The sequence below is a fragment of the Oncorhynchus gorbuscha genome, unplaced genomic scaffold (genome assembly GCF_021184085.1).
Source record: "Oncorhynchus gorbuscha isolate QuinsamMale2020 ecotype Even-year unplaced genomic scaffold, OgorEven_v1.0 Un_scaffold_1510, whole genome shotgun sequence".
Classification (NCBI taxonomy): domain Eukaryota; kingdom Metazoa; phylum Chordata; class Actinopteri; order Salmoniformes; family Salmonidae; genus Oncorhynchus; species Oncorhynchus gorbuscha.
In genome coordinates, this window is record NW_025746267.1 from 23,265 (window position 1) to 42,604 (window position 19,340).

Here is a 19,340-nt window from a genome sequence, read left to right on the forward strand (position 1 = left end):
CATGCTGCTGGCCTTTAGAGAATGCAGTAGAGACAGCCATAGAGGCATGTTGCTGGCCTTTAGAGAATGCAGTAGAGACAGCCATAGAGGTATGTTGCTGGCCTTTAGAGAATGCAGTAGAGACAGCCATAGAGGCATTTTGCTGGCCTTTAGAGAATGCAGTAGAGACAGCCATAGAGGCATGTTGCTGGCCTTTATAGAACTGCAATAGAGACAGCCATAGAGGCATGCTGCTGGCCTTTAGAGAACGCAGTAGAGACAGCCATAGAGGCATGTTGCTGGCCTTTAGAGAATGCAGTAGAGACAGCCATAGAGGCATGTTGCTGGCCTTTAGAGAACGCAGTAGAGACAGCCATAGAGGCATGTTGCTGGCCTTTAGAGAATGCAGTAGAGACAGCCATAGAGGTATGTTGCTGGCCTTTAGTGAATGTTGTAGAGCCAGCCATAGAGGCATGCTGCTGGCCTTTAGAGAATGCAGTAGAGACAGCCATAGAGGCATGTTGCTGGCCTTTAGAGAATGCAGTAGAGACAGCCATAGAGGCATGTTGCTGGCCTTTAGAGAATGCAGTAGAGACAGCCATAGAGGCATTTGCTGGCCTTTAGAGAATGCAGTAGAGACAGCCATAGAGGCATGTTGCTGGCCTTTAGAGAATGCAGTAGAGACAGCCATAGAGGCATGTTGCTGGCCTTTAGAGAATGCAGTAGAGACAGCCATAGAGGCATGTTGCTGGCCTTTAGAGAATGCAGTAGAGACAGCCATAGAGGCATGTTGCTGGCCTTTAGAGAATGCAGTAGAGACAGCCATAGAGGCATGTTGCTGGCCTTTAGAGAATGCAGTAGAGACAGCCATAGAGGCATGTTGCTGGCCTTTAGAGAATGCAGTAGAGACAGCCATAGAGGCATGTTGCTGGCCTTTAGAGAATGCAGTAGAGACAGCCATAGAGGCATTTTGCTGGCCTTTAGAGAACGCAGTAGAGCCAGCCGTAGAGGCATGTTGCTGGCCTTTAGAGAATGCAGTAGAGACAGCCATAGAGGCATGTTGCTGGCCTTTAGAGAATGCAGTAGAGACAGCCATAGAGGCATGCTGCTGGCCTTTAGAGAATGCAGTAGAGACAGCCATAGAGGCATGTTGCTGGCCTTTAGAGAATGCAGTAGAGACAGCCATAGAGGCATGTTGCTGGCCTTTAGAGAATGCAGTAGAGACAGCCATAGAGGCATGTTGCTGGCCTTTAGAGAATGCAGTAGAGACAGCCATAGAGGCATGTTGCTGGCCTTTAGAGAATGCAGTAGAGACAGCCATAGAGGCATGTTGCTGGCCTTTAGAGAATGCAGTAGAGACAGCCATAGAGGCATGTTGCTGGCCTTTAGAGAATGCAGTAGAGACAGCCATAGAGGCATGTTGCTGGCCTTTAGAGAATGCAGTAGAGACAGCCATAGAGGCATGTTGCTGGCCTTTAGAGAATGCAGTAGAGACAGCCATAGAGGCATGTTGCTGGCCTTTAGAGAACGCAGTAGAGACAGCCATAGAGGCATGTTGCTGGCCTTTAGAGAACGCAGTAGAGGTCTGCTCTCTACTAGACAACCAGTCTAGAGTTCTGTTGAAATAGGAGATGTTTATCATGGCATATTTGACACACACTGCTACTAATAATAAAACTTGTGGACTGACTGAATCGTGGACTGACTGAATCGTGGACTGACTGAATCGTGGACTGACTGAATCGTGGACTGACTGAATCGTGGACTGACGGAATCGTGGACTGACGGAATCGTGGACTGACGGAATCGTGGACTGACTGAATCGTGGACTGACTGAATCGTGGACTGACGGAATCGTGGACTGACTGAATCGTGGACTGACTGAATCGTGGACTGACTGAATCGTGGACTGACTGAATCGTGGACTGACCGAATCGTGGACTGACCGAATCGTGGACTGACCGAATCGTGGACTGACCGAATCGTGGACTGACCGAATCGTGGACTGACCGAATCGTGGACTGACTGAATCGTGGACTGACTTGTGCGGCCGGGGCCACTGGCTGCTTTTGTGTGATTACCCACAATGCCGTTCAATGTCTTTCTCTGGACGTGCCATTTTCTCCACCTCCATTGATGGATGGGTTGACTTGATGCTTTGAATGATGCAGATCTCCTCCTCGACCTTCCACTCCCATTGTGTTGCTGGGACAGAGAGAGAGAGAGAGAGAGGGACCAGAAGGAGAGAAGGCATTGAGCTCCAGTAGAATTTAAAAGTCTAAGTCAGTAGTCTGCTGGTCTTGATAAGAATTAGTTATAAATGACAGCTGAGATTAAATAGAGCAGTAATGAGAGAAGGATATTTGAATATGGTAGTTTTACCTGCTGCTGAATGAATGAATGAATGCAACCCTTCCCTTATGGGAATAATTGACACACAAACAAACATTACAATAATTCACTATGATAATTAAATTATAATTATTCTTCCAGTGTTCTCTGCATTGCGCATTCCATAAAGAGTGAAACAAATAATCTATATATATCTCAATACCTAATAGAAAATAAGGTTATCCTGCTAGTGTTTGTCATTATAGCTGGTTTAGGGATGTGTTTAGTCCTGTCTATATAATAAGTGTTTGTCATTATAGCTGGTTTAGGGATGTGTTTAGTCCTGTCTATATAATAAGTGTTTGTCATTATAGCTGGTTTAGGGATGTGTTTAGTCCTGTCTATATAATAAGTGTTTGTCATTATAGCTGGTTTAGGGATGTGTTTAGTCCTGTCTATATAATAAGTGTTTGTCATTATAGCTGGTTTAGGGATGTGTTTAGTCCTGTCTATATAATAAGTGTTTGTCATTATAGCTGGTTTAGGGATGTGTTTAGTCCTGTCTATATAGTAATTGTTTGTCATTATAGCTGGTTTAGGGATGTGTTTAGCCCTGTCTATATAATAAGTGTTTGTCATTATAGCTGGTTTAGGGATGTGTTTAGTCCTGTCTATATAATAAGTAATGTTTATCATTATAGCTGGTTTATGTGGCCCTGTCTATATAATAAGTGTTTGTTATAGCTGGTTTAGGGATGTCCTGTCTATATAATAAGTGTTTGTCATTCCAGCTGGTTTAGGGATGTGTTTAGCTACAATCCTGTCTATATAATAAGTGTTTGTCATTATAGCTGGTTTAGGGATGTTTTCAGCTACAATGCCCTGTCTATATAATAAGTGTTTGTCATCATAGCTGGTTTAGGGATGTGTTTAGTCCTGTCTATATAATAAGTGTTTGTCATTATAGCTGGTTTAGAGATGTGTTTAGTCCTGTCTATATAATAAGTGTTTGTCATTATAGCTGGTTTAGGGATGTGTTTAGTCCTGTCTATATAATAAGTGTTTATCATTATAGCTGGTTTAGGGATGTGTTTAGTCCTGTCTATATAATAAGTGTTTGTCATTATAGCTGGTTTAGGGATGTGTTCAGCTACAATGCCCTGTCTATATAATAATTGTTTGTCATTATAGCTGGTTTAGGGATGTGTTTAGCCCTGTCTATATAATAAGTGTTTGTCATTATAGCTGGTTTAGGGATGTGTTCAGCTACAATGCCCTGTCTATATAATAAGTGTTTGTCATTATAGCTGGTTTAGGGATGTGTTCAGCTACAATGCCCTGTCTATATAATAAGTGTTTGTCATTCTAGCTGGTTTAGGGATGTGTTTAGTCCTGTCTATATAATAAGTGTTTGTCATTATAGCTGGTTTAGAGATGTTTTCAGCTACAATGCCCTGTCTATATAATAAGTGTTTGTCATCATAGCTGGTTTAGGGATGTGTTTAGTCCTGTCTATATAATAAGTGTTTGTCATTATAGCTGGTTTAGAGATGTGTTTAGTCCTGTCTATATAATAAGTGTTTATCATTATAGCTGGTTTAGGGATGTTTTCAGCTACAATGCCCTGTCTATATAATAAGTGTTTGTCATTATAGCTGGTTTAGGGATGTGTTTAGTCCTGTCTATATAATAAGTGTTTGTCATAATAGCTGGTTTAGAGATGTGTTTAGTCCTGTCTATATAATAAGTGTTTGTCATTATAGCTGGTTTAGGGATGTGTTCAGCTACAATGCCCTGTCTATATAATAAGTGTTTGTCATTATAGCTGGTTTAGGGATGTGTTCAGCTACAATGCCCTGTCTATATAATAAGTGTTTGTCATTATAGCTGGTTTAGGGATGTGTTTAGTCCTGTCTATATAATAAGTGTTTGTCATTATAGCTGGTTTAGAGATGTGTTTAGTCCTGTCTATATAATAAGTGTTTGTCATTATAGCTGGTTTAGGGATGTGTTTAGTCCTGTCTATATAATAAGTGTTTATCATTATAGCTGGTTTAGGGATGTGTTTAGTCCTGTCTATATAATAAGTGTTTGTCATTATAGCTGGTTTAGGGATGTGTTCAGCTACAATGCCCTGTCTATATAATAATTGTTTGTCATTATAGCTGGTTTAGGGATGTGTTTAGCCCTGTCTATATAATAAGTGTTTGTCATTATAGCTGGTTTAGGGATGTGTTCAGCTACAATGCCCTGTCTATATAATAAGTGTTTGTCATTATAGCTGGTTTAGGGATGTGTTCAGCTACAATGCCCTGTCTATATAATAAGTGTTTGTCATTCTAGCTGGTTTAGGGATGTGTTTAGTCCTGTCTATATAATAAGTGTTTGTCATTATAGCTGGTTTAGAGATGTTTTCAGCTACAATGCCCTGTCTATATAATAAGTGTTTGTCATCATAGCTGGTTTAGGGATGTGTTTAGTCCTGTCTATATAATAAGTGTTTGTCATAATAGCTGGTTTAGAGATGTGTTTAGTCCTGTCTATATAATAAGTGTTTGTCATTATAGCTGGTTTAGGGATGTGTTCAGCTACAATGCCCTGTCTATATAATAAGTGTTTGTCATTATAGCTGGTTTAGGGATGTGTTCAGCTACAATGCCCTGTCTATATAATAAGTGTTTGTCATTATAGCTGGTTTAGGGATGTGTTTAGTCCTGTCTATATAATAAGTGTTTGTCATTATAGCTGGTTTAGGGATGTGTTTAGTCCTGTCTATATAATAAGTGTTTGTCATAATAGCTGGTTTAGAGATGTGTTTAGTCCTGTCTATATAATAAGTGTTTATCATTATAGCTGGTTTAGGGATGTGTTTAGTCCTGTCTATATAATGAGTGTTTGTCATTATAGCTGGTTTAGGGATGTGTTTAGTCCTGTCTATATAATAAGTGTTTGTCATAATAGCTGGTTTAGGGATGTGTTCAGCTACAATGCCCTGTCTATATAATAATTGTTTGTCATTATAGCTGGTTTAGGGATGTGTTTAGTCCTGTCTATATAATAATTGTTTGTCATTATAGCTGGTTTAGGGATGTGTTTAGTCCTGTCTATATAATAAGTGTTTGTCATTATAGCTGGTTTAGGGATGTGTTTAGTCCTGTCTATATAATAAGTGCCCTGTATACCAAGCTGTTGAAATACAAAGATTTCAACCCTTAGCAAACCTTACCTCTAGAAAACCCATTGTCTGTATATTAGACTAGGTTTTCATTTTGTTCAAATTTCTTTTAAACTATTGATTGGCATCGCAGTGTTATAACAAACCTAAACCTCATAGTAGTAATGGTAGGTTTGAGTTTAGTAATCGAACATGTAACAGTAGCCTAGTGTTGTGATCTAGGTGAGATGAAGGCAGGCTGTCTGCAGAAGGGGATTACCTGGCTGGTCTCAGGGGAGCCTGACCCCTGACCTCTATAATGAAAAGGGGGAGGGCCCCAGACAAAAGACTTGTTAGACCCAGAGAACACAACACACTGGAAACATATCCCTTGTCCCCAATGTGATGGAATACTCTGGTATGTCTCACCTTTTCCTCTTAAAGATCCCTGCCTCTACTGCTTCCCTTTCCTCCTCTTAAAGATTCCTGCCTCAACTGCTTCCTTTTCCTCCTCTTAAAGATTCCTGCCTCTACTGCTTCCTTTTCCTCCTCTTAAAGATCCCTGCCTCTACTGCTTCCTTTTCCTCCTCTTAAAGATGCCTGCCTCTACTGCTTCCTTTTCCTCCTCTTAAAGATGCCTGCCTCTACTGCTTCCCTTTCCTCCTCTTAAAGATCCCTGCCTCTACTGCTTCCCTTTCCTCCTCTTAAAGATCCCTGCCTCTACTGCTTCCCTTTCCTCCTCTTAAAGATCCCTGCCTCTACTGCTTCCCTTTCCTCCTCTTAGAGATTCCTGCCTCTACTGCTTCCTTTCCTCCTCTTAAAGATTCCTGCCTCTACTGCTTCCTTTTCCTCATCTTAAAGATTCCTGTCTCTACTGCTTCCTTTGCCTCCTCTTAAAGATTCCAACCATTCCTTTCACTGACTCAATGTTTTGAGGGGAAAATGGGCGAACAGCGAACACTTGAAATGTAGCCAACCAACGCGAGGAGTGGAAATGTGACGCTTTGGATATTTTAAAGAACCTTTGGCTGCCTGGCTGGAGCTGGGGGAGGTAGATTGTTTGTGTGTGGAATTGGATTGGAAGTAGTGTTATGTATGAAGTCTGACTTTGAGCTGTGGCTTTTGAATCAAAGCGGGAAGATCAAAGTTGTTATTCATGTGTGTCAGACGGTGTTTGATCTACTGGTGCTGCAGAGTGTAGACTCGCTTCACCTCAGTGGAATTCTTAACGGGTATCGGAACAGACAGTGATTGATTTGTGTGTGTGTGTTTGTCCAGGAAGTCCTCCTGTTTTTCCTCCCAGAACCGTAGCTCCCCTTTTCATAATCCTTAATACCATGGATTGATTCAACAATAGCTGTATTTAAAAGCAACATTATTAAATGAACCTTGGGTAAGAAACAAACAGCTATGGTCATTATAAGCTGTTTTCAGTTGTTGTGGATGACTGAACTCCATGTTTTCAGTTGTTGTGGATGACTGAATGCTGTGTTTTCAGTTGTTGTGGACGACTGAATGCTGTGTTTTCAGTTGTTGTGTATGACTGAATGCTGTGTTTTCAGTTGTTGTGGACGACTGAATGCTGTGTTTTCAGTTGTTGTGGACGACTGAATGCTGTGTTTTCAGTTGTTGTGGACGACTGAACGCTATGTTTTCAGTTGTTGTGGACGACTGAACGCTGTGTTTTCAGTTGTTGTGGACGACTGAATGCTGTGTTTTCAGTTGTTGTGGATGACTGAACGTTATGTTTTCAGTTGTTGTGGACGACTGAACGCTATGTTTTCAGTTGACTGGATTCCTGGTGATGTTGCAGTGGCAAATAACATCCCATCATGATTTTCTAATTCCACCTTTTGCCTTTCCTCTCGTTTCAGTCACCCTCCCCAAGGCCCTCTTCCTCCCAGCCTCCTCCTCTCCCCCCGCCCCCTCCAGACGCTCCATGCAGTCCCCCTCCTCCTATCGCCTGCCCCATCCGCTGCCCCCTCTGCCCGTGCGGAAGGGGGTCCGGGGCCGGCGCCCCAAACTGCAGACCATCGCCCTGCTCAAGGCAGCGGCGGAGGCAGCAGCGGAGGCTGCTCTGAATGGTACGCCACAGGTCTCCGGCTCCCAGCTAGCACCCAGACCCCATAAGAAGAGGGGGCCCAAGCCTGGGAGCAAGGTAAGGGCCTATGGTCAACGAACCAGTTTCCTGGATCCAGATTGAGTTTAGTACTGGACTGAAAAAGTATGCTTATTGGAACAGCAGTTTTGTTGTCTGTCTCTTTAATGAAATGTGTGACTGGTTGTAGTGATTGGCTCCAGTTAACACTCCCGGAGGAATTTGACCTCCAGTCCAATCACTTTACACAATGTTGTATGACGACATCACAGTGGTATTACTACAGTAGGGGTGCTGTGTGGTGTCGGTATATGATAGGGATCGAAGAGTTGTCCGTGAATGGCAGGGTAGCCTAGTGGTTAGAGTGTTGGACTAGTAACCGGAAGGTTGCAAGTTCAAACCGCCCGAGCTGACAAGGTACAAATCTGTCGTTCTGCCCCTGAACAAGGCAGTTAACTCACTGTTCCTAGGCCGTCATTGAAAATAAGAATTTGCTCTTAACTGACTTGCCTGGTTAAATCAAAAAGGTTGTGTTTGTTCAGAGGAAGCCACGTGTGTTGCCCTCCTCGGGGACAGGCTCTGTATATACTACAGCCTCTGAGACCAGACTGATCAACGTTCATGGACTGAAGGACAACAGCCCTGGAGTTGTCTCCACAGGTAAGACTCAGTCCTGTCAGATAAATTATAACATTGATGCAGTTTAACAGATCGCTGTATAAACAGATATACACGTTAGGAACACCTGATCTTTCCTCGACATAGACTGATCAGGTGAATCTAGGTTGAAGCTATGATCCCTTATTGATGTAACTTGTTAAATCCACTTCAATCAGTGTAGATGAAGGGGAGGAGACAGGGTTTAACAAGGATTTTTAAGTCTTGAGACAATTGAGATATGGTTGTGTATGTGTGTCATTCATAGGGTGATTGGGCAAGACAGAGGATTTAAGTGCCTTTGAATGGGGTATGGTAGTTGGTGCCAGGCACACCGGTTTGGGTCAAGAACTGCAACGCTGCTGGGTTTTTCACACTCAACAGTTTCCTGTGTGTATCAAGAATGGTCCACCACTCAAAGGACATCCAGCCAACTTGACACAACTGTGTGAAGTATTGGAGTCAATATAGTCCAGCATCTCTGTGGAACACTTTCTACAATTTATAGAGTCCATGCCCGGACGAATTGAGGCTGTTCTGAGGGGAAAATGGGGTGCAACTCCATGTTAGGAAGGTGTTCCCAATGTTTGGTACACTCAGTATATATTCACACGCTAGAGCAGTTCAACTGGTCCCCTGTTCTGAGTGATTTAACTGGTCCATCTAGAGCAGTCCAGCTGGTCATTGTTCTGAGTGATTTAACTGGTCCATCTAGAGCAGTCCAGCTGGTCATTGTTCTGAGTGATTTAACTGGTCCATCTAGAGCAGTCCAGCTGGTCATTGTTCTGAGTGATTTAACAGGTATATTTAACTGGTCTATCTAGAGCAGTCCAGCTGGTCATTGTTCTGAGTGATTTAACTGGTCTATTTAACTGGTCTATCTAGAGCAGTCCAGCTGGTCATTGTTCTGAGTGATTTAACTGGTCTATCTAGAGCAGACCAGTTGGTCATTGTTCTGAGTGATTTAACAGGTATATTTAACTGGTCTATCTAGAGCAGTCCAGCTGGTCATTGTTCTGAGTGATTTAACTGGTCTATCTAGAGCAGTCCAGTTGGTCATTGTTCTGAGTGATTTAACAGGTATATTTAACTGGTCTATCTAGAGCAGTCCAGCTGGTCATTGTTCTGAGTGATTTAACTGGTCCATCTAGAGCAGTCCAGCTGGTCATTGTTCTGAGTGATTTAACTGGTCTATTTAACTGGTCTATCTAGAGCAGTCCAGCTGGCCATTGTTCTGAGTGATTTAACTGGTCCATCTAGAGCAGTCCAGCTGGTCTCTTGTTCTGAGTGATTTAACTGGTCCATCTAGAGCAGTCCAGCTGGTCTCTTGTTCTGAGTGATTTAACTGGTCCATCTAGAGCAGTCCAGCTGGTCTCTTGTTCTGAGTGATTTAACTGGTCCATCTAGAGCAGTCCAGCTGGTCTCTTGTTCTGAGTTATTTAACTGGTCCATCTAGAGCAGTCCAGCTGGTCATTGTTCTGAGTGATTTAACTGGTCCATCTACAGCAGTCCAGCTGGTCATTGTTCTGAGTGATTTAACTGGTCTATCTAGAGCAGTCCAGCTGGTCTCTTGTTCTGAGTGATTTAACTGGTCCATCTAGAGCAGTCCAGCTGGTCATTGTTCTGAGTGATTTAACTGGTCCATCTAGAGCAGTCCAGCTGGTCATTGTTCTGAGTGATTTAACTGGTCTATTTAACTGGTCTAATTTAACTGGTCCATCTAGAGCAGTCCAGCTGGTCATTGTTCTGAGTGATTTAACTGGTGCATCTAGAGCAGTCCAGCTGGTCATTGTTCTGAGTGATTTAACTGGTGCATCTAGAGCAGTCCAGCTGGTCATTGTTCTGAGTGATTTAACAGGTCCATCTAGAGCAGTCCAGCTGGTCATTGTTCTGAGTGATTTAACTGGTGCATCTAGAGCAGTCCAGCTGGTCATTGTTCTGAGTGATTTAACAGGTCCATCTAGAGCAGTCCAGCTGGTCCATTGTTCTGAGTGATTTAACAGGTCCATCTAGAGCAGTCCAGCTGGTCATTGTTCTGAGTGATTTAACAGGTCCATCTAGAGCAGTCCAGCTGGTCATTGTTCTGAGTGATTTAACTGGTCCATCTAGAATGAAGCTTTAGACATGTTCTAGTGCTTTCTGACCCCTGACCTTCGTCTCTCTCTCTCTCTCTCTCCCCCAGTGTGTGTGTACGTGAACAAGCACGGAGCCTGCGGTCCACACCTGGACAGGAAGCAGTTGCAGCAGTTGCCGGACCACTTTGGACCGGGTCCGGTCAACACTGTCCTACAGCAGGCTGTTCAGGCATGTGTGGACTGTGCCTACCAACCAACCTTCCTCTTCAGCTTCCTACAGTCCCAGTCCGACGGAGGAGAGATCATCAGAGGTATGTTAGCCCATAGATATAGAACCCTAGACAGGAGGAGAGATCATCAGAGGTATGTTAGCCATAGATATAGAACCCTAGACAGGAGGAGAGATCATCAGAGGTATGTTAGCCCATAGATATAGAACCCTAGATAGGAGGAGAGATCATCAGAGGTATGTTAGCCCATAGATATATAACCCTAGATAGGCTGATGTCATGTAGTCCCTATACATCCGAATGGAACAGTTGGTCAGCCATTTTAGCTGGGGCCTGTCCTGATGTGGTCTGTGGTTATAGCTAGTGTAGTATTGTATTGTTCTCATGACATCATGAGGTGTTCTATGGTTGTGTAATGAAGGAGGGTCGGTGAACTGCTGTGCTGACGTGATGAGTAACTAAGCTTGCCTGTGAGCTGAAGACTTGTTAGCTTCCTCAAGCTAATACCTGTAGGCTTTAGTTCAGCTCGCTAACACAGTCCTGTGATGTGTCGGAGACTCCGGTCCGAACCCAGATGGTCCAACCCTCAATGGACAGAAACACTAGGGTTGTTACTCCACAGTGATGTCATGACATGAGGAAGAAGCCAGAAGAATACCCCGGATCCTAGACCGTCTACTCTACACAGACTCTACATATTCAAATAGTTCCTCAGTCCTCATTAAAATAATGGCAAATTCCAAATGGGAATATGGGGGTAGGCTGGGGATTCAATCAGGCAGTAGGAATTGGTTTAGGCTGCAGAGCCCACATGGTGCACTGGATAATGCCTGGTGGGATAAAGTGTGTGTGCAGCAGCTGATGTCATGTGTCTGGGGGTAATGAGAAGTGACATGCGTCCGTAACCTGGTTTGGGAGGGGCTCCCCGGGGGGGTCCCAGTCTGTGTGTGTGTGTGTGGGGGGGTCATCTGATGCTGGGCCATCTGTTACTGCGCCATAGAAACCAAATAATAATGTCTGTTATTGCGCCATAGAAACCAAATAATAATGTCTTTACTGCACCATAGAAACCAAATAATAATGTCTTTACTGCACCATAGAAACCAAATAATAATGTCTTTTACAAATAATAATGTCACCATAGAAACCAAATAATAATGTCTTTACTGTGCCATAGAAACCAAATAATAATGTCTGTTATTGCGCCATAGAAACCAAATAATAATGTCTTTACTGTGCCATAGAAACCAAATAATAATGTCTTTACTGTGCCATAGAAACCAAATAATCATGTCTTTACTGTGCCATAGAAACCAAATAATCATGTCTGTTATTGCGCCATAGAAACCAAATAATAATGTCTGTTATTGCGCCATAGAAACCAAATAATAATGTCTTTACTGTGCCATAGAAACCAAATAATAATGTCTTTACTGTGCCATAGAAACCAAATAATCATGTCTGTTATTGCGCCATAGAAACCAAATAATAATGTATGTTACTGCGCCATAGAAACCAAATAATCATGCCTGTTATTGCGCCATAGAAACCAAATAATCATGTCTGTTATTGCGCCATAGAAACCAAATAATAATGTATGTTATTGCGCCATAGAAACCAAATAATCATGCCTGTTATTGCGCCATAGAAACCAAATAATCATGTCTGTTACTCATGGTTCTCTCTTGTTCCTCTACAGCAGAAAAATGGTGAGCAATATGTTTGGAACATGGAATCACAATAAAATCACAGTATCGAATCGCAATACATATAGAATTGTGAGAATCTCCATGCATAAGTATGGTGATAATATGGTATGGTCCGGTCCCTAACAGATAGTGTTTCAACAGCTAGGTAAAGAGCTATGTGATGTATGTCTGGTACAGCCAGTCATTTCTCCATCTGCTGAGTGCCTCTGCCTGCCTCTCTCAGCCCAGATACATACAGTTGAAGTCGGAAGTTTACATACACCTTAGCCAAACACATTTAACACTTAGTTTTTCACAATTCCTGACATTTAATCCTAGTAACAATTCCCTGTTTTTAGGTCAGTTAGGGTCAGCACTTTATTTTAAGAATGTGAAATGTCAGAATAATAGTAGAGAGAATTATTTATTTCAGCTTTTATTTCTTTCATCACATTCCCAGTGGGTCAGAAGTTTACAAACACTCTATTAGTATTTTCTAGCATTGCCTTTTAATTGTTTAACTTGAGTCAGTCGCTCTGGAAAAGAGCGTCTGCTAAATGACTTAAATGTAATGTAATGTAATGAGTCAAACATTTCGGGTAGCCTTCCATAAGCTTCCCACAATAAGTTGGGTGAATTTTGGCCCATTCCTCCTGACAGAGCTGATGTAACTAAGTCAGGTTTGTAGGCCCTCTTGCTGTCCCAGGCCTTCAGTGCCTCTGTAATCAGCTAGATATCATATGACTGTGTCTATCTGTTCTGTCCCCCACCCTGCAGTGCGGTCTGATGGGGGGATCCACTATGTCAAGCTGTCCCAGGCCTTCAGTGCCTCTGTAATCAGCTAGATATCATATGACTGTGTCTATCTGTTCTGTCCCCCACCCTGCAGTGCGGTCTGATGGGGGATCCACTATGTCAAGCTGTCCCAGGCCTTCAGTGCCTCTGTAATCAGCTAGATATCATATGACTGTGTCTATCTGTTCTGTCCCCCACCCTGCAGTGCGGTCTGATGGGGGGATCCACTATGTCAAGCTGTCCCAGGCCTTCAGTGCCTCTGTAATCAGCTAGATATCATATGACTGTGTCTATCTGTTCTGTCCCCCACCCTGCAGTGCGGTCTGATGGGGGATCCACTATGTCAAGCTGTCCCAGGCCTTCTCCTCTGCCTCCTTTGTGCTGCAGGTTCATGGAGACTCTGTGTCACCAGCTGCAGAGTGACAACCTGTTCTCCTCCCAACCCTTCAGCCCTGCATTCATGGCCTCTACTGGACACACAGCCTACGACAGGAGCACGTCAGGTAATGCCTGCAAACCATGGTGTGTGTGTGTGTGTGTGTGTGTGTGTGTGTGTGTGTGTGTGTGTGTGTGTGTGTGTGTGTGTGTGTGTGTGTGTGTGTGTGTGTGTGTGTGTGTGTGTGTGTGTGTGTGTGTGTGTGTGTGTGTGTGTGTGTGTGTGTGTGTGTGTGTGTGTGTGAGCTTTTCCTTATCTTTGTCACAAAGCCACAAGCCAGCATGTATTTCCCATCAACCTACACCATTAACAGTCACATTAGAAACTGTGGCTTTTTCTCTAATATTCCATTGGTCATCTATAATGTCATAGCATTTCCTTCAACAGGTCACTGACCCACATGAAACATCAGACCCCTCTATAAAACACAGGTTTACAGAGATCTCAGTGGTCCTCAGTTGGCAGTAGCTGATGCCGTCTCTTGTCCCTCCTCTGTTGTCTTCAGTAAAAGAAGAGATGTCAGAGGCCTTGTCCATAGCCAGAGGCTCCGTAGGGAGGAGCAGGCGTTTCCAGATGGACAGAGACAGGGACTGTAACCTTTACCCTTCTCCCCTGTCCTCCTCCAAACGGCTGCACAGCACAGAGGCACACCCCTCGGAAGGTACACGAACACCCCTCAGCCTCAGAGCTACCCCTGGTGCACTCACTGGGGATACATCGCAATAGTTTGAAATGTCCTCCTGTCCTTCCTTTGTCGTCTCGTCTCCTTCAGTACTGATATATAAACACAAAATACAGGATAAGGAAAAACTAAATGGAGGATAGCTACCCAGGAACTGACTTTCACCTGTCCAGTTATTTAATGTCAGTGCAGATGAAATGAGGAGAGGAAGCCTCTATACACTATTAAGATGCAGCCCAGTGCTGGACTGGGCACTGTGATTAACTAGAAGGAGAGGAAGCCTCTCTACACTATTAAGATGCAGCCCAGTGCTGGACTGGGCACTGTGATTAACTAGAAGGAGAGGAAGCCCTCTACACTATTAAGATGCAGCCCAGTGCTGGACTGGGCACTGTGATTAACTAGAAGGAGAGGAAGCCTCTCTACACTATTAAGATGCAGCCCAGTGCTGGACTGGGCACTGTGATTAACTAGAAGGAGAGGAAGCCTCTCTACACTATTAAGATGCAGCCCAGTGCTGGACTGGGCACTGTGATTAACTAGAAGGAGAGGAAGCCTCTCTACACTATTAAGATGCAGCCCAGTGCTGGACTGGGCACTGTGATTAACTAGAAGGAGAGGAAGCCTCTCTACACTATTAAGATGCAGCCCAGTGCTGGACTGGGCACTGTGATTAACTAGAAGGAGAGGAAGCCTCTCTACACTATTAAGATGCAGCCCAGTGCTGGACTGGGCACTGTGATTAACTAGAAGGAGAGGAAGCCTCTCTACACTATTAAGATGCAGCCCAGTGCTGGACTGGGCACTGTGATTAACTAGAAGGAGAGGAAGCCTCTCTACACTATTAAGATGCAGCCCAGTGCTGGACTGGGCACTGTGATTAACTAGAAGGAGAGGAAGCCTCTCTACACTATTAAGATGCAGCCCAGTGCTGGACTGGGCACTGTGATTAACTAGAAGGAGAGGAAGCCTCTCTACACTATTAAGATGCAGCCCAGTGCTGGACTGGGCACTGTGATTAACTAGAAGGAGAGGAAGCCTCTCTACACTATTAAGATGCAGCCCAGTGCTGGACTGGGCACTGTGATTAACTAGAAGGAGAGGAAGCCTCTACACTATTAAGATGCAGCCCAGTGCTGGACTGGGCACTGTGATTAACTAGAAGGAGAGGAAGCCTCTCTACACTATTAAGATGCAGCCCAGTGCTGGACTGGGCACTGTGATTAACTAGAAGGAGAGGAAGCCTCTCTACACTATTAAGATGCAGCCCAGTGCTGGACTGGGCACTGTGATTAACTAGAAGGAGAGGAAGCCTCTCTACACTATTAAGATGCAGCCCAGTGCTGGACTGGGCACTGTGATTAACTAGAAGGAGAGGAAGCCTCTACACTATTAAGATGCAGCCCAGTGCTGGACTGGGCACTGTGATTAACTAGAAGGAGAGGAAGCTGTGATTCTCTACACTATTAAGATGCAGCCCAGTGCTGGACTGGGCACTGTGATTAACTAGAAGGAGAGGAAGCCTCTCTACACTATTAAGATGCAGCCCAGTGCTGGACTGGGCACTGTGATTAACTAGAAGGAGAGGAAGCCTCTCTACACTATTAAGATGCAGCCCAGTGCTGGACTGGGCACTGTGATTAACTAGAAGGAGAGGAAGCCTCTCTACACTATTAAGATGCAGCCCAGTGCTGGACTGGGCACTGTGATTAACTAGAAGGAGAGGAAGCCTCTCTACACTATTAAGATGCAGCCCAGTGCTGGACTGGGCACTGTGATTAACTAGAAGGAGAGGAAGCCTCTCTACACTATTAAGATGCAGCCCAGTGCTGGACTGGGCACTGTGATTAACTAGAAGGAGAGGAAGCCTCTCTACACTATTAAGATGCAGCCCAGTGCTGGACTGGGCACTGTGATTAACTAGAAGGAGAGGAAGCCTCTCTACACTATTAAGATGCAGCCCAGTGCTGGACTGGGCACTGTGATTAACTAGAAGGAGAGGAAGCCTCTCTACACTATTAAGATGCAGCCCAGTGCTGGACTGGGCACTGTGATTAACTAGAAGGAGAGGAAGCCTCTCTACACTATTAAGATGCAGCCCAGTGCTGGACTGGGCACTGTGATTAACTAGAAGGAGAGGAAGCCTCTCTACACTATTAAGATGCAGCCCAGTGCTGGACTGGGCACTGTGATTAACTAGAAGGAGAGGAAGCCTCTCTACACTATTAAGATGCAGCCCAGTGCTGGACTGGGCACTGTGATTAACTAGAAGGAGAGGAAGCCTCTCTACACTATTAAGATGCAGCCCAGTGCTGGACTGGGCACTGTGATTAACTAGAAGGAGAGGAAGCCTCTCTACACTATTAAGATGCAGCCCAGTGCTGGACTGGGCACTGTGATTAACTAGAAGGAGAGGAAGCCTCTCTACACTATTAAGATGCAGCCCAGTGCTGGACTGGGCACTGTGATTAACTAGAAGGAGAGGAAGCCTCTCTACACTATTAAGATGCAGCCCAGTGCTGGACTGGGCACTGTGATTAACTAGAAGGAGAGGAAGCCTCTCTACACTATTAAGATGCAGCCCAGTGCTGGACTGGGCACTGTGATTAACTAGAAGGAGAGGAAGCCTCTCTACACTATTAAGATGCAGCCCAGTGCTGGACTGGGCACTGTGATTAACTAGAAGGAGAGGAAGCCTCTCTACACTATTAAGATGCAGCCCAGTGCTGGACTGGGCACTGTGATTAACTAGAAGGAGAGGAAGCCTCTCTACACTATTAAGATGCAGCCCAGTGCTGGACTGGGCACTGTGATTAACTAGAAGGAGAGGAAGCCTCTCTACACTATTAAGATGCAGCCCAGTGCTGGACTGGGCACTGTGATTAACTAGAAGGAGAGGAAGCCTCTCTACACTATTAAGATGCAGCCCAGTGCTGGACTGGGCACTGTGATTAACTAGAAGGAGAGGAAGCCTCTCTACACTATTAAGATGCAGCCCAGTGCTGGACTGGGCACTGTGATTAACTAGAAGGAGAGGAAGCCTCTCTACACTATTAAGATGCAGCCCAGTGCTGGACTGGGCACTGTGATTAACTAGAAGGAGAGGAAGCCTCTCTACACTATTAAGATGCAGCCCAGTGCTGGACTGGGCACTGTGATTAATTAACTACACTATTAAGGAGAGTGCTGGACTGGGCACTCTCTACACTATTAAGATGCAGCCCAGTGCTGGACTGGGCACTGTGATTAACTAGAAGGAGAGGAAGCCTCTCTACACTATTAAGATGCAGCCCAGTGCTGGACTGGGCACTGTGATTAACTAGAAGGAGAGGAAGCCTCTCTACACTATTAAGATGCAGCCCAGTGCTGGACTGGGCACTGTGATTAACTAGAAGGAGAGGAAGCCTCTACACTATTAAGATGCAGCCCAGTGCTGGACTGGGCACTGTGATTAACTAGAAGGAGAGGAAGCCTCTCTACACTATTAAGATGCAGCCCAGTGCTGGACTGGGCACTGTGATTAACTAGAAGGAGAGGAAGCCTCTCTACACTATTAAGATGCAGCCCAGTGCTGGACTGGGCACTGTGATTAACTAGAAGGAGAGGAATCTACACTATTAAGATGCAGCCCAGTGCTGGACTGGGCACTGTGATTAACTAGAAGGAGAGGAAGCCTCTACACTATTAAGATACCAGTGCTGGACTGGGCACTGTGATTAACTAGAAGGAGAGGAAGCCTCTCTACACTATTAAGATGCAGCCCAGTGCTGGACTGGGCACTGTGATTAACTAGAAGGAGAGGAAGCCTCTCTACACTATTAAGATGCAGCCCAGTGCTGGACTGGGCACTGTGATTAACTAGAAGGAGAGGAAGCCTCTCACACTATTAAGATGCAGCCCAGTGCTGGACTGGGCACTGTGATTAACTAGAAGGAGAGGAAGCCTCTCTACACTATTAAGTTGCAGCCCAGTGCTGGACTGGGCACTGTGATTAACTAGAAGGACCACTCTACTGAATCAACACAAATAACCACTTCCTTGTGTTCTCAGTAGAGTGATAGTTGTGGCCAATCGTCTTCCTTCTTATTGCCTCCTGATTCTACATTATTGAAACACTTTCCTTAATGCATAACTGCTGTTTGGTTAATTACAACTTCTGCTTGTATAGTTTATTAATGAAGTCTTAGTAACTGTACAGATATTGATGACCTGCCACTGTTCAATGTAATTGCATCAGCAGCTAACGGCTAAGCTACCACTTCATGATTAATCACCAAGCAGCTAACGGCTAAGATACCACTTCATGATTAATCACCAAGCAGCTAACGGCTAAGCTACCACTTCATGATTAATCACCAAGCAGCTAACGGCTAAGCTACCACTTCATGATTAATCACCAAGCAGCTAACGGCTAAGCTACCACTTCATGATTAATCACCAAGCAGCTAACGGCTAAGCTACCACTTCATGATTAATCACCGATCACCAAGCAGCTAACGGCTAAGCTACCACTTCATGATTAATCACTGATCACCAAGCAGCTAACGGCTAAGCTACCACTTCATGATTAATCACCAAGCAGCTAACGGCTAAGCCACCACTTCATGATTAATCACTGATCACCAAGCAGCTAACGGCTAAGCTACCACTTCATGATTAATCACTGATCACCAAGCAACAAGCAGTTACCACTTCCCATGATTAATCACCAAGTAGCTAACGGCTAAGCTACCACTTCATGATTAAATCACTGATCACCAAGCAGCTAATGGCTAAGCTACCACTTCATGATTGATCACCGATCACCAAGCAGCTAATGGCTAAGCTACCACTTCATGATTAATCACCAAGCAGCTAACGGCTAAGATACCACTTCATGATTAATCACCAAGCAGCTAACGGCTAAGCTACCACTTCATGATTAATCACCGATCACCAAGCAGCTAACGGCTAAGCTACCACTTCATGATTAATCACTGATCACCAAGCAGCTAACGGCTAAGCTACCACTTCATGATTAATCACCAAGCAGCTAACGGCTAAGCTACCACTTCATGATTAATCACTGATCACCAAGCAGCTAACGGCTAAGCTACCACTTCATGATTAATCACCAAGCAGCTAACGGCTAAGCTACCACTTCATGATTAATCACTGAGCACCAAGCAGCTAACGGCTAAGCTACCACTTCATGATTGAGCACCAAGCAGCTAAT

The 19,340-nt window shown here is 44.4% G+C and overlaps 1 protein-coding gene across 1 annotated transcript in view; it reads left to right on the forward strand.

The window, feature by feature from the left end:
- The window catches only part of LOC124023149 (sex comb on midleg-like protein 2), a gene marked incomplete at its 5' end in the record, with an annotated part of 46,252 nt that overhangs the window by 21,242 nt on the left and 5,670 nt on the right, over positions 1–19,340 (forward strand). Inside the window, 7 exons of the mRNA XM_046337680.1 lie at positions 7,339–7,622; positions 8,105–8,222; positions 10,402–10,605; positions 12,990–13,045; positions 13,213–13,268; positions 13,395–13,510; positions 13,949–14,104. Of these exons, the coding sequence (XP_046193636.1) occupies positions 7,339–7,622; positions 8,105–8,222; positions 10,402–10,605; positions 12,990–13,045; positions 13,213–13,268; positions 13,395–13,510; positions 13,949–14,104 (990 nt within the window). The remainder of the gene's footprint in view (positions 1–7,338; positions 7,623–8,104; positions 8,223–10,401; positions 10,606–12,989; positions 13,046–13,212; positions 13,269–13,394; positions 13,511–13,948; positions 14,105–19,340) is intronic.